This window comes from Leptodactylus fuscus, chromosome 9, assembly GCF_031893055.1.
Source record: "Leptodactylus fuscus isolate aLepFus1 chromosome 9, aLepFus1.hap2, whole genome shotgun sequence".
Taxonomy (NCBI): Eukaryota; Metazoa; Chordata; class Amphibia; order Anura; family Leptodactylidae; genus Leptodactylus; species Leptodactylus fuscus.
In genome coordinates, this window is record NC_134273.1 from 71,223,972 (window position 1) to 71,240,152 (window position 16,181).

The following is a 16,181-nucleotide window of genomic DNA, read 5'->3' on the forward strand; positions in this document are numbered from 1 at the left end:
GTGGTCGCCAGTAGAGAATATTGTGGTGATAACAAGTGCTGAGTCAATGTGAACAGAATGATCTATGGCTGCCCTGCATTATGTCCAGAGGTGACTAAGTCCGGGGAGTCAGTGCGGCTTACTGGAGACATCAGCTGCCTAAACCTTCTGGGTTCTAGAACGGTGACCTATTGATCTGGACTTGTAAAAATACATTATCTCCAATGAAAAAAATTCTCACATGATGTGGTGGATAATAAACCCCAAAAAACAGCATCGCCTAAGCTGATTAACGTAATTGGAGGTCAACTTCATCCATTGTGCTGACTCAGTACCGAGCAACTACTGTATGTAGATGACAGATAGTAGATGCATTTCACCTAGTGCCCCCATATTCACACACATTCTAGAATTATATATATATATATATATATATATATATATATATATATATATCATAATAAAAACAGGATCAGGGAATGACATCGCTCCTTAGTGAATGAGCATCTATACAGGCGTATGGAGACTTATTAGTCATTTTCACTCCACTGGGGGATTATGGGAAAAATATGCAAATCTGTTTTCTAAGATGTAAATAGGAAAACAGTGCCTTTGTATGCTGCCCTCTTAAACATCATGCGTGACCTTTTTAACAAGCCTAATGCTATGATGCGAGGTTTAGAGGGCAGCAAACAGAGGCACTGTTTTTCTATTTACATCTTGGAAAACAGATTTGCATATTTTTCCCATAATGAAAACATGGATACTCACCTCTCCTCACTGCTGCTCTGTAGAAGTCTCTTCTCCCGAAGTGTTCAGAGAGCTGTAGACCTGATGTGAGTGACGTCATCACATCGCACCTACAGCTGCCGGGGGCAGAATTGTGAAGCACGAGTTGTCTGTGGACGGCTCCTGCTTTATCACTATATTCAACCATGCGGATTTGCTGAGACCTGGACATATCTCCCGCCAACTGGGACAGCAGTCCAGGACTGGGACTGACTCACTCAGTCTGGGACAGTTAGGAGGTATGGGGACTATCTTTGTGTCCATCAGTATACTTGAGAAGATAGCCCTACATGCTGCACTAACTTTTAATGGCAGTGGAATAGAAGTTTTACTAAGTTCCCGTGTTAAATAAGGTGCCTTTTTTTGCATTGAGCATTCCCTCTCATGCATTCAGCAACCTCTTTCAGTGTCTAGTTTGAATAACCCTATGCACACAGTTTTATGTGGCAGCACACAGCTCTCTGCACACTCTCTAATGTCATTTAACCCCTTTAAGGGAAGGGGCATCAAAACATGCGTGTTAACAATGCGTGTGAATGACATTTCCACTCGGGTTCACGGCCCATCAGATCAGCCCTACTCTAAACTGTTTTTTTGTAAGATTTGTTTTACCAACTTATCATACTGGAAATGCCAGTAGTCGTCTCAGTCTAAAAGAATACCTGTCACAAAGTATCAGAAGGCAATGAGTAAAAGATTAACACAGATTACACACAAGTGACTTATTGTTTATAGACACAACTGGAGCAAGAGACACATTCCAGTGCGACGGCGCTGTATACCATTCACAAGCGTATCTCGTGCCAGATAGAAATATTAGCGAAAATAAAATCAACATACGTGTTACATAATGGTTTTAGAACAAGGCGTATACTAGATTTCATAATGCAGATTAATCCGCAGCTTCCTGCCCTTACCACTTACACTCCCATATGATACTATACCTGACATCTCATGAAAGGTCATAACTTGAAGCTCCAATAATATAGAACCCGTCCAGCACCTACGGCTAGCTACATATAGTACACAGTATCATTAGTGTTGGCGTTTGCGCGCCCGGTTGTGATCCGCCCTGCGCCGACATGCCTCCCATTACGCAGCCCATAGACCGCTCCTGCGGCCTCTCTACCTAACAGCTGCACCTTGCTCCCCCCAGCCGCCGTCGTCTCTCGTGCTCTTGCCCCTTACTGGCCAGGCGTCCTTGCACCCCCTTTGTCTCCTATGTCCCTGGGACTCCCACGCCTTGGCAAGGCCCGCTCCGCCACCCCCTCGGTGGCCCCTTTTGTGGCCCCTCTGGCCCCCTGTTCCTCCTGGCTCTTGCTCCCATGGTCCCCCTGGCTCCTTGCTCCCATGGCCGGCCGTGGCAGATAAGTGTGGAGCCACGGCAAGCACACACAGGCGGGGCAGGCGACGCACGGCTTGCCGACTCACAGTACGGGCGCTTCAGCCAGGCGCCGTGGATTTCTTAGAGAAGCCATGATGTTGTGCATGCTGGCCGGACGCTAACTCCGCCCATACTGGAGCGGCAGCCAACTGGGTGAGCGGCTGAGGGGCCTGGGACAACGTCATCTCAGGTGCTGCAGCAAATGCAGAAGTGTAAATCACCGGGCGCGGCTGTGAATTCGGGTGTTGTACGGGGACGCCATGTAGCCTATGTTTTATTCCGGGACCCAGGGTATGTGTGTGGCAAATTTGAGCCAAATCCGTTTGCCCATTTAGGTGTGATTGAGGAACAAACATCCAAACTCACAAACATCCAAACACACATAGTAGGATTAGAATGCCCTAAATGAGAAAGTAGTAGCGTGTGTAGTTATCTGCCATCTTACCTGTTCAACCCGTATTTGAGCATTTATGAGCTGATACACCACAGAGTCAGACAATCCAATATCTTTCAGCAAAAACAGCGTCAGTAATTCATCGTCCTTTAAGATGTCTCTGATTCGTATACCTCGCCCTGCAACGGAAAATATCACAATTAGAATGGTCGTTCTGCTACATTGGCAAGCCTGGTGTTCAGCAAATTTACACTGTCCATTGGCCAACTTTTGTGTGCCGGAATGTCGTACAACGGCACACAGCGTACCTACAGTATGATACTAAATGGATTAAATTTTGGGTTCATCTCTTCATGCGGTACGTGTGTCAGTAACAACTTATGGAACTGAGGTGCTGACTATTAAACACTTTCTATTGGGTTATTTATATTACATTTATGCTGGTGACATGTTCCGCAGCGCTTTACAGATATTGTTGCACTGGGGCCCACAAGACTGGATCTGGCTATATGTGACATCAATTGATTTACTTAGAACTGCAAACCTACTAATAATGCAAAAATGAAAGAGTCAAAGCACAAATTCAACTCTGCCATATCTGTATATACACGTAGAGCTACATCGCCAGTGAGTAGTCCTATCATCATCAGGATTATTATGACAATATGCAACGTGGAGTCCGGACAACCTGCAAATGTAGGATGAAAGCCAAATTAAAGCTCTATAGTTTGCCTAATAGACTACACCGATATTGCAGCATAACCAGCAGGTGAAAGCTCTGACTAGTGACGTGTTGCACGCGTTTCCATATAGTGACGTGTTGAACGAGTTTCCATATAGTGACGTGCTGCATGCGTTTCCATATAGTGACGTGTTGCACGCGTTTCCATATACACGTTTGCTACCAGAAAAGAACAAAGGGAATGGTCTTCTGAATGTTGCAGCTTGAATGGAATTTAGCTTATACGCCAGGACAAAGTAACAGAAGACAGGTTACAATTGTTTAAAATCTTCAGTCTTCTGGTATTTGCCATTCAACAGGGTCTTTTAAAGCCCCACTTAAGAATGACATTGACTAATGAAGTGGCTGTTACCGTGTAGCTTGAGGATATACAGACATGTGGGTCTGTCTTACATGCAGAAATCTGAAGGACAGAATTAACACTTCTCCAGTTTTGATCCTTTGTTGAATGTTCTCCATGAGCATCAAGCAGCTAATGCCTTCCCTTCCTACTATGTATAGGATTTGTCCTTCAGGCAAAATGATATCACATTAGTTGCAAAACAAAGACTTGCTTCACACATAGTGAAGGACAGCAGGGTGCACACAAGGTTGTGTCAACTAATGGAAATGACAGAAATGAGCTTATTTAGTTTGCATCACTTTTTGTTTGTGACCATTTGGTTCTTTCCTCATTCCTGAAAGTCTGTTTCTTATCAGATGATCAGTAGGGAGAAAGGGAAGAACCTCTGTATTCTTAAGGGGAATGAGCTGGATCTTCTGAAGGATAAATGGCTCTGTCTATATGTGTTGGGGTCGATCAAAGTGTGCAGGAGGCTACTATGTTGAAGCGTGCAGGAGTCTACTATGTTGAAGCGTGCAGGAGTCTACTATGTTGAAGCGTGCAGGAGTCTACTATGTTGAAGCATGCAGGAGTCTACTATGTTGAAGCGCACAGGATTCTGCTATGTTGAAGCCTGAAGCGTGCAGGAGTCTACTATGTTGAAGCATGCAGGAGTCTACTATGTTGAAGCAAGCAGGAGTCTACTATGTTGAAGCATGCAGGAGTCTACTATGTTGAAGCGTGCAGGAGTCTGCCATGTTGAAGCGTGCAGGAGTCTACTATGTTGAAGTATACAGGAGTCTACTATGTTGAAGCGTGCAGGAGTCTACTATGTTGAAGCGTGCAGGAGTCTACTATGTTGAAGCGTGCAGGAGTCTACTATGTTGAAGCGTGCAGGAATCTACTATGTTGAAGCATGCAGGAGTCTACTATGTTGAAGCATGCAAGAGTCTACTATGTTGAAGCGCACAGGAGTCTAGTATGTTGAAGCATGCAAGAGTCTACTATATTGAAGTTTGTAGGAGTCTACTATGTTGAAGCATGCAGGAGTCTACTATGTTGAAGCATGCAGGAGTCTGCTATGTTGAAGCGTGCAGGAGTCTACTATGTTGAAGCATGTAGGAGTCTACTATGTTGAAGCGTGCAGGAGTCTACTATGTTGAAGCTTGTAGGAGTCTGCTATGTTGAAGCGTGCAGGAGTCTACTATGTTGAAGCATGCAGGAGTTTACTATGTTGAAGCGTGCAGGAGTCTACTATGCTCAAGCATACAGGAGTCTATTATGTTGAAGCGTGCAGGAGTCTACTATGTTGAAGCATGCAGGAGTTTACTATGTTGAAGCGTGCAGGAGTCTACTATGTTGAAGCATGCAGGAGTCTACTATGTTGAAGCATGCAAGAGTCTACTATGTTGAAGCGCACAGGAGTCTAGTATGTTGAAGCATGCAAGAGTCTACTATATTGAAGTTTGTAGGAGTCTACTATGTTGAAGCATGCAGGAGTCTACTATGTTGAAGCATGCAGGAGTCTGCTATGTTGAAGCGTGCAGGAGTCTACTATGTTGAAGCATGTAGGAGTCTACTATGTTGAAGCGTGCAGGAGTCTATGTTGAAGAGTGCAGGAGTCTACTATGTTGAAGCTTGTAGGAGTCTGCTATGTTGAAGCGTGCAGGAGTCTACTATGTTGAAGCATGCAGGAGTTTACTATGTTGAAGCGTGCAGGAGTCTACTATGCTCAAGCATACAGGAGTCTATTATGTTGAAGCGTGCAGGAGTCTACTATGTTGAAGCATGCAGGAGTTTACTATGTTGAAGCTTGTAGGAGTCTGCTATGTTGAAGCGTGCAGGAGTCTACTATGTTGAAGCATGCAGGAGTTTACTATGTTGAAGCGTGCAGGAGTCTACTATGCTCAAGCATACAGGAGTCTATTATGTTGAAGCGTGCAGGAGTCTACTATGTTGAAGCATGCAGGAGTTTACTATGTTGAAGCGTGCAGGAGTCTACTATGCTGAAGCATACAGGAGTCTACTATATTGAAGCATGCAAGAGTCTACTATGTTGAAAAATGCAAGAGTCTACTATGTTGAAGCATACAGGAGTCTACTATGTTGAAGCTTACAGGAGTTTATGTTGAAGAGTGCAAGAGTCTACTATGTTGAAGCGCACAGGAGTCTAGTATGTTGAAGCATGCAAGAGTCTACTATATTGAAGTTTGTAGGAGTCTACTATGTTGAAGCATGCAGGAGTCTGCTATGTTGAAGCGTGCAGGAGTCTACTATGTTGAAGCATGTAGGAGTCTACTATGTTGAAGCGTGCAGGAGTCTATGTTGAAGAGTGCAGGAGTCTACTATGTTGAAGCTTGTAGGAGTCTGCTATGTTGAAGCGTGCAGGAGTCTACTATGTTGAAGCATGCAGGAGTTTACTATGTTGAAGCGTGCAGGAGTCTACTATGCTCAAGCATACAGGAGTCTATTATGTTGAAGCGTGCAGGAGTCTACTATGTTGAAGCATGCAGGAGTTTACTATGTTGAAGCGTGCAGGAGTCTACTATGCTGAAGCATACAGGAGTCTACTATGTTGAAGCATGCAAGAGTCTACTATGTTGAAAAATGCAAGAGTCTACTATGTTGAAGCATACAGGAGTCTACTATGTTGAAGCTTACAGGAGTTTATGTTGAAGAGTGCAGGAGTCTACTATGTTGAAGCGTGCAGGAGTCTATTATTTTGAAGTGTGCAGGAGTCTACTGAAAGGCACTGAGGCACTTAGGCACTGCTAAAGCGTGTTGAAGTCTGTCAAAGATTGCTGGAGGCTGTTGAAGGGTGTTAGGGATCAGCTGATGGACACTTGGATCTGCAGTAGGGTCCTGGGGCCTGTTGAAGGTATGCTAGGGTTAGCCCTAGGTTGTTGTGGTCTGTTGAAGGGTGCTGTGGTCTACTGAAGTGCTCTAGGGTCTGTTTAAAAATGCCAGGGTCGGTCAAAGTTTGCTGGTGTCTGTTAAAGGGTGTTGGGGGTTTGTTAAAGGGCATTAGGGACCACTGAAGGGTTCTGGGGTCTGTTGATGCGGTCTGCTGAAGGGTGGTGAGTTCTGCTGAAGGATACCCTGTCTTTTTAATTATACAGAGCACTGCTCAAAATTCAGAAGGCTGTGCTAAGGGGTGGTCTGGTATCTTTGGTTGTACATCTTTGTCATGGATTAGGATATACTGTAACTCTATGAACCATGTGCTACTCATTATTCATGGACAGTTGGGGGATGATTTACATTAGGCCCATACAAGCTTTGGGGTTTCCGTTCTTCAGTTCCCCTTGGGGACCCAAATAGCGTGGAATGGGGGACAGAATCCCCTAATCCCAATAGCATTATATGACCATAGCTTTAGGGTGGTGCCAACAATTTCTCTTTGAATTAATTTCAGGAAACATAGACAAGTAAGAGGATGATTTTGGGATACATATTATTATTACCACAATACTAGGTCATTTAATTAAGTGCAGTCATTATCTATTAATGAGTGGAGAGGTAACTTGGGGATAACTACTGAGACCATCTGCCTACATCTAATACCATACCGTCTTATGAACTGAGTTTGCCATTGGTTTCCTTTGTATGTTTTTTTGCTCTGCAATTTACAACCTAAAAAGTCAAACCTTATAATTTAGTCTTCTATATTTGCCAGGATGATAAACTCTAATTCTAAGTGAACAGTTCAGTGACTTTGAAATTACCATAAACTTTTCCAGGGTTAGTCCGAATGATATCCATAAAATTGGATATAGTATACAGTTCCTTCCAGATCCGGCTAAGATGCTCTATTTCAGGCTTCTCCAAAAGTACATCTTGGGCATCTTTATAAGCTCTTGCAAGGCTTAGAGGAAGCAAAGAACAAATGGTTACTTGTTACAGAAAATACTAGACCTGCGAACTGATAAAACTTCAGGGGCCTGAGCCGTTCTCATGAAATATATCAGGATTATTGTAGATTAACAGATGCCAGCACAAGGTTACTTGGATTATACACTATGCACAGGTTTCTAATCTTTTCAACAAAGGCAATCATCAATTTTACATGAAAGCTACAAAATATACATAATGATTAGTTTTATTAAAGGGATTCTATCATTAAAACTTATTTTGTTCTCACTACCACGTAGGAATAGCCTTAAGAAAAGCTATTCGTCTCCTACCTTTAGTTGTCTTCTCTGCGCCACCATTCAGGATATAATCCGGTTTTCATCGGTATGTAAATGAGCTATCTCGCAGCACTGGGGGTGGTCCCCAGTGCTCAAACAGCACTGGGGGCGTCCCCAATGCTGTGAGAGAAATCTCCAGCGCTGCCTCTGTCTTCTTAAGGAATGGGTCTTCATCGTGTCGTCATCCGGCGGTGGCTTCAAATTTCTAGGCCTCGGGCAGCCGACTGAGCATGCCTGACGGCCACAAGAAAATGGCCGCTTACAATGCTGTGTAAGAGGCCATTTTCTTGTGGCCGGTGGGCATGTGCAGTAGGCCTGAAGCCTAAAAGTTTGAAGCCAACCCCTGGAAGAAGATGTGAAGACGACCCGTTACTGAAGAAGATGGAGGCGGCGCTGGAGAGTTCTCTCGCAGCATTGGGGATGCCCCCAGTGCTGTTTGAGTGCTGGGGCCCGCTCCCAATGCTGCGAGAGAGCTCATTCACGTACCGACGAAAACCGGATTATATACCGAACGGCGGCGCAGAGAAGATATCTAAAGGTAGGAGACGAATAGCTTTTCTTAAGGCTATTCCTACGTGGTAGTGAGAAAAAATTAAGTTTTAATGATAGAATCCCTTTAAGTATCATTTGAACTAAAATTCTGCCTAAATTCCATGTCTGTTCTCCTATATTGTGATGGCAGCTTCAGTTTGAAGCCTATAATGAAACCTTATAGTAGATACATCTCTGCATATATATAGGGTATACCCTAAGCATTGTTCATATCAGAGCAAGGGTGACCGATCAAACCAGACACAGAAAAATGAAGCTACCATGAAAAGATTTAATCTAGAAGCGTACAGTCTAAATAGAGAGATCCATTAAGAGAAAGAGGTGCCATCTTTGACAATGTAAGGTTTCCAAAGTTTTAATTTCACCCTGAAACAAGTCCCATCATTGTCAAACATTTACAACATATCTAAAACATAGTTGTAGTAACCTAATACTTCCTTGTTTCCAATGATCTGCTTGAACGATCATTAGGATATTGACAAGGAAATCCAGACCATTTAATTAAGTAATACGGAATTCAGTGGGTGCTTGGCATGCTGAGGTCTAAGAAAACATTGAGGGGGGGGGGGGGGGGAAGCTGTCTTGAAGTCAATAGGATTCATTCCTTATGATAAAGGATATCGAGTGTCTCCACCATGAAATACTTGGTGTTAATGCATATCCTTTGCTAAAAGTCACCATGATACATCTTGAGTCCGTGCACATTTGCTGTCCAGTATCTTCAAGATATCAGTAAAGAACTTCTGTAATAACAAAGGCTTCATACAAAGGTTTCTTGCAAAGCTGTGGCAACCAGGCCCATGACTGATACCATAGCACCTACTTTCTTATCACCCCTGTTACATATCCTGTAACATCCGGGCTTTGCACACAATGAGGCTTTTGTCTGCAATGACCAAAAAGGCCACATCTAAAAATATACTTTGGCCTGTACCTGCTATCTGACACTTTCCTAATTGTCCAGTTTCGCAGTTAGAAGGTCTATGTCCTGTCATTTGGTGACCTCAAATACGGCAAAGCCTTTGGTACTGAATTATGTCTAGAATAGTCCTGTTAGGTTAGAGCAGGGGGCTTTAAACTATGGCCCATGGGCCACATGCGACCCGCCGAGGGGCACACCTATAATGAAGCTCCTAGGGTCGTGATGAACGTTACCTGGATCACTCACTAATGGGGTCACAATGCCACTCAATTCACTTACATTAGTGAAGGTGACGTAGTACAACACAGGGACCTTTGGTCTTTTAAAGGGAGTTGCGACCAATGTTGCTATATAGCCCTAGCCTTTAGGTGCATGACATGGACCTGCTAATTCCAATAAATACACTATAGTATTGTTACAAGAACAAGGTTGTGTTGAGTTTAGACAGGCATAGGCATCAAAATCTTCTACTATTAAGGGAGCGTTCACACTACCGTCGGTGTCTGACAGGTAGTGTCCGCTCCTAGTGTCCGCTCAAAATCTGTCACGGACATTAGGAGCGGACACTAGCTGTGTCCGTGACACTTGTCATTTATTTCAATGGGCATCGGGTGCGTTCTTTTGCACTCCGTGCCCATGCAGGGTTTTTCTGTCCGCTTGAGAAGTCGGACATCTTTACTTGCGGATAGGGAAGGACGGGCACGGAGTGCAAAAGAACGCACCCGATGCCCATTGAAATAAATGACAAGTGTCACGGACACAGCTAGTGTCCGCTCCTAATGTCCGTGACAGATTTTGAGCGGACACTACCTGTCGGACACTGACGGTAGTGTGAACGCCCCCCTTACACAAAACTTCCCTGTGATGTAAAGTATACATGCTATAATATTGGTTGATAATAGGAAAATGGTCTCCGTCATTGTCACAAATTTGCTACCTGCCAAAGTTTCAGCAGTTGTACCAGTTATGATAAGGTCAATGTCTTCCCTTATATAGTCCAATGATGTACATCCACTTTAAAAAATCAAGTCAAGGCCGACTTCAGGCTTCAAGGCCTAGTTGTGATTGCTGTCCCTCCACCCCGTATAGTTACACCCCTGAATGTCTCTTGGTTCTCTGTTGATCAAACCCTGTTAAAGTCTGACAATTGTTTCAAGATTTATTTCCTCTTTATCCCCTTTCGGTCCAGGCCCAATGTCGTCATTTTTTTGCATTCCAGCAGTCATAATTTTTTTATGCGATTTCTGCTAGCCTGTATGAGAGCCCGTTCTGATAAACCTTCATGACAGGGAACCCTAGACCTATAGGTCACTGATGACTTATAGGCAGTATAAAATGTCCAAGTTAGGGGGAAAGGAATCCACTTTGTGGGGAGAGATTGGAGAGATTAGGTCTCAATGAGTAAGACTGAGATAGAACAGATAATTCATAGATAATACAGTGCATTGGAGTGTAAGAGTCACACCATCTATCTGGTTCATTACCATCCTTTGACCTATCGTTACATCTGTTGCTGTCACTTTGACTATTACTAAGGCCATACCTCCCAACTGTCCCCGATTCTGCGGGACATTCCCAGATTCGGGGCCCTGTCCTGCAGTCCCGGTTGGCAGGAGGTATGTCCTGGTTTCAACTCATCTGCATTCAGCCGTGTGTATCACAAACCTTACTGATTTAGCTGTACTGTGAAAGATACATAGATCTGTCCTGACATGGTCGTATAGACACAGTGTCACATGAGGCTTGCCTCCCCCTCCCTATTCTTTTGGCAGGACATCAATAACATGACCTTGGGCCTTGAACACAGTAAAATTACCAGCCCCTTGTAGTCATGTGATTGTTGATGTGCCACCATGAACGATACAGGGAGACAAAGGGCACTATGGGTAAAAGAGTGGAAAGCAAAGTAGTTTTTGTGCGTACACTGAGTCCCTGCCTTACAACCAGAAGTCAAAGTGAGGGTCCACAAGGATTTCAGGGCATGCGGACTACCACATTAAGTCTTTAATGTATAGAATTGAATAATATGCATGTGCTATACGGTTACTTTTTGGGGAGCTGCTGGAAAAAAACCACAAAATTACAAAACTACAGTCAAAGTAATGTATTGACTTACTGTTTTTGGAGATTCCCATCGAGTCCAATAGAGATAAGATCAATACATTCCAACAATGCCCCACACGCACATATACATGATTGTACAATGATGGTAACTCCCTGTATTTGCCATTTACCATATTCTGTAATATTTGTAAAGAATGTCGGGGAGTTTTTCACCCGTGAATGAACTTTTTCCACCATGCGAAGAAGACATATAGTGTCAACGTGTCAAAAACATACCCCGAGAATGTGAACATGTTACCATCCAGGCTAATCGCTTAACATAGGCATGACTGCTTACATGGAATTGTTGTAGTTTGATACCACGCCAGGCGACTCTCCACGTGTGGGACTCCGAAAACAAGGGTTGTTGGAATTGCAAAAAATTCCATGTAACCACGGCAACACCCCTGCCGATGGCATCGCCTTGTTTGGAAAATGGCCTGTGTAAATGGATAAAAACAGGGGAAAGAATAAAAATTTAGCTTTGGTGTATAAAACAGCACTTGTCAAAACATCAGATGTCTATGTGCTACATTCCTTTTAGGTTATTTGAAGAGGTTTTTTTTTTCAGTTTTTTTTTTTTTTGCTTGTGTCTGGACTTTATCTGCCTGATGGTATGCATATCTTAAACCCATGCAACTGAGGGGCACATCCTGACGTCTTATTCTCTACCATGACCGGTGGAAACTTTCAGATTCCTGATAAGGTGGGACATTTTTCAAGCAAATATATAAACAGCTGTCGCTTTAATATCCTCAGGCTAAATGAATGCTGCAAGGCGCAAAATGGTGGAAATATTTACAACGTACGTAATACGCTAAGTATACATTAATGCCGTGGACCGATTATTGAAGAGTCATTGATGCTGGTTTACAAAATGTTCTCCCTGTGGAAATATATCCTGGAATTGCTCGATGTTATAGACACCGCCAAACATGTTTTCATAGCAATAATATTATGATTTTTCCAGAAATATTCCCGTTTAGCCGGTCAGGGATTCAGCAGATTGTTACAGTAGTCTGCAAATACAATGGGGCGCAGCTATAGGGGATGCTACCCAGCCCTGGAATTCGAGGATGCCCAAAGGCCCTTCTACAACATAACAGGACACCAGTATTATAGACAGTACAGGGCAAGTAGGAACCCTGTTACAAATTTTGCATTAGGGCCCAGGAGCTTCAAGTTATGCTTCTGCTTAGGAGTCATGTGGGTGGTCCTTCTTAGTGATTGACAACTATTACAATCATACAGGAAACAATGACAATCACTGATAAGACCACCCACTGGACTCCCAAGCAAAATAGAGAGGAGGGATTTAAATGAAGGTAATACAAGTTACCCTGGGTTCACACTAGCGTTTGGGTCTCTGTTCTCAGGTTTCCATCTTCTGTAGACAGAAGACGGAAACATGTCAGACCATGTCCAGCCGTGAGCGTTGGTGAGTGTTTTGTGCTCTCCGCGGCGAAACCGTTTTTTTCTAAACCGGACACAAAGTCCTGCATGTCCGACTTTGTGTCCGGTTAAAAAAAAAAACGGTTTCGCTGTGGAGAGCATAAAACACTCACCGGCGCTCATGGCCGGACACTTTTCTAAACCCATTCATTTGAATGGGTTTGAAAAATGACTGCAGGTTTATGTTTCCTGCCCAGTTTCGGGCATAACGGAGACCTGGGGTGCAGATGTGAATGAGCCCTCATACCAATCTGCTCAGCTCCACTTCCTCTGTTACCTTCAGACCAGAGACAGGTTTCCCTTAAAATGGTTATCTGATCAGTAGGGGGCCAACAGACAGCCCACACACAGACCAGCTGTCTGGGGCTGCATTGGATCCCTACGGAGCTGGGAGCTGAGATGCAGTAATACCACTGGATCACTATATAGCACCATATAATACCACTGGATCACTATATAGCACCATATAATACCACTGGATCACTATATAGCACCATATAATACCACTGGATCACTATATAGACCTATTACAAGGATAGGCCATTAAAACCAAACTCTGAACAACCCTGTAAGAAAACGATATATTCTGTAAACCAGAGCTTCACTTTAACCTATCCATTCATTATTTTCTAGAAATTGCACACAGATTTTTATTTTTTCATGTGGCTTTGGAATATTTCTGGTTAACTAGAAGCAAACTGTATTTTGTAGATTTAAAGGCGTTTTCCGTCCCCATGTTGAATTTTCATACTAATGATCTATCCACAGGATATGTAGTCAGTGTGTGATCTGTAGGGGTTACGGTGAACCATAGTGTCACTCCTATTACTAGAATAGGAGTGATGCTGTAAGCGTCGCCCATCTACTAGAAGCTTCCGACACCCGGAGACTGCTAGGACAGCTGATCTGTGCAGGACTGAGTGTCAGACCCCTACAGATCATACACTGATGACCTATCTATTTTCATTTCAATGCTATTTGTGAACCCACAGCATTTTACATTACTTGTGAAGTGGATGGGGTTCTGGCTACTTCCAATTGCTGTAAAAAAAACATTTGCAGCGGAAAAGTGGCGTTATCAAAAATGCATCAAAGTTCTTCATTTTACACATATTACTGAAGTTTTCATAACCTGTTGTTTTGTGCAGTACAAAATCTATGGAAATTTTCGAGAAAGTCAAGAAAGAAACACTAGAGATTCCTTACATTCATGTTGGCCGTACAATGGGTTTGCATTTCTCAGCCACACCAGGACAAGAATCAATGATAAAGGCCAGAAAATTTCCACAAAAAAGCGAAGCTGTCAGAGAGAGAAGGTTACATTTAGGATCAAAATGAATAAAAACAGCAACTACATCGTATAACACATTAAAGCAAGTATAGAAATACAGATAGAATGGAGGAGATCTATGGAGGTGGGGGTACAGGGGTACTTATCTATGGTGACAGTTATAGGCTACTTATATCAGATCAGTGGGGGTTACAGAGCTGTCTGCTTTCTGCTCCATTCTCTGATCAGCTGATCTATCCACTGATATGATATTAATGGCCCATCTTTAGGATAAGTCAACATTTTTAGTCCAGAAAACCCCATTAGGTTAAGGCCTCACGGGACGTCCTGCAGCCAAAAAGCGCTGTGGGAAAGATGTTCTTATACTTCTCCCTTCTGTTCAATCCACTCCTGGCTATGGCTCAAAAAAAGAGCAGCTTTTCTGCCATAAGGGGTCTCATCCTTAAGACTCGTGCTGATTTTGAAGACTGCAATGTTAGGCCCCGTTCTCACAGAGTAACGCGCCGCTCATTCTGACACGTAAGCACGTGTCAGAGTGAGGCGCTTCAAAACAGATCCCATTGACTTCAATGGGTGCCGGCTTACGCAGGCTACACATTGAAATCAATGGGAGGCTATTAAACCCATTGATTTCAATGTGTAGTGCGCGTAAGCTGGCACCCATTGAAGTCAATGGGATCTGTTTTGAAGCGCCTCACTCTGTCACGTGTTTATGTGTCAGAATGAGCGTCGCGTTAGCTCCGTGGGAACGGGGCCTTACAGGACCCTCTTACTTCAGTTTTACAGCTGTGACCTGAGGATAAATCTGCCAACAGTTTTCACCTGAGACAGGTTTGTGCACCACGCCTAGCACAAGCTGCCTGCGCTGAGAGATGGCTGTAGTTGATTCTCACAGTTCCCCTGATGTATCGCTGGTGTCAGGTTATACTGTGACATTTACACTCCACTTGTCCAAACACTTTGTCTGCATTTATAAAGGTATTACTATTATTAAAGGGATTATCTACTAGCGTAACAAGCAGCCAAGTAACGCTCAGAATGCATCACGTCTCCATATTGTGTCAATGGAGTTCTAAGTGTTTGGCTACTTACTGTATGCACAAGATAAATCCTCAATGGTGAAAAAGAGGAATTTTCTCTAACATCACCTATAAGAAGGTCACTCCCTATACAGTAATACCTGGTTTTCAAAGAAACCTAAGGGCATAATCTGGGATTAATAGCCATATACCAATATAACCCCTCCAAAAGGTCCATTAGATTCGCCATTTCTATGAAAAAAATCCCCAGTTTTTATATATATATGCAAGTAAGGCTAAGGGCGTGCCGGAGTCTCCAAGGGTTTGTAGTCAGGTTTGAAAACCTGAGGCTCCGGTATGTAAATGAGACTTGAGCCTAATTTGCATATTTATAAAAACAAACAAACAGACTTTTCAGGAAAAAGTTACTTCTATTGTACCATCTAGATATGATCGTACTCGCCATCATTTCCCCATCAATACGTTGTGACTTGTGTGATATTGATGGACAACAATGCACCCTGATAATAACAGTCACTAATGGAGTCCTAGAGACCCTGCTGACTGTACATGGGTCCATTGGACGTCCAATTGTTGTAGCATTATAGTGATTTCTTTAATATTAGTAATATTCTATAATCTTACAGTACCTTCTGCCTTTTCCGGAGGGTCCAGTTCTTCCATAATAACAGCTTAACCTTGGCACTGAACCTCATCCTTCTGTATATGGTCCTCTAAAGGCTAAAACAGAAGACAAAACATTATAGTGAGCAGTAATATATATTGCAGAATTCTTAAATTTTTTTTGTATTTTTAAAAAATTTTTTTTGCACTTGTTAGACCCTAGGGGGTCTGATCACTAATGCAATGCATTACAATGCTAATGCATTGTAATACATTGTATAAAATAGACATTTCTTTTTCAGGCTGCATAGAGCAGCCTGCAAAAGAAAAGCACTGCAGACAGGCCGGGAAGCCTTTACAAGGCTCCCCTGTCATGCCAACGTGACATCGGCCCTGGAGCTTGTTCCAGGCGCTGGCG

General features: G+C 43.2%; 1 protein-coding gene across 1 annotated transcript in view; it reads right to left on the reverse strand.

Moving 5' to 3' along the window:
* Positions 1–15,873, reverse strand: part of ABCA4 (ATP binding cassette subfamily A member 4) — a 90,567-nt gene extending 74,694 nt beyond the window's left edge. Inside the window, exons 1-5 of the mRNA XM_075286587.1 lie at positions 15,790–15,873; positions 14,036–14,129; positions 11,676–11,817; positions 7,336–7,475; positions 2,598–2,725 (exon numbers count right to left, since the gene is read on the reverse strand). Coding sequence (XP_075142688.1) covers positions 2,598–2,725; positions 7,336–7,475; positions 11,676–11,817; positions 14,036–14,129; positions 15,790–15,855 — 570 coding nt within the window. The 5' untranslated portion in view covers positions 15,856–15,873. The remainder of the gene's footprint in view (positions 1–2,597; positions 2,726–7,335; positions 7,476–11,675; positions 11,818–14,035; positions 14,130–15,789) is intronic.
* Between the last annotated feature and the right edge of the window lie 308 nt (positions 15,874–16,181).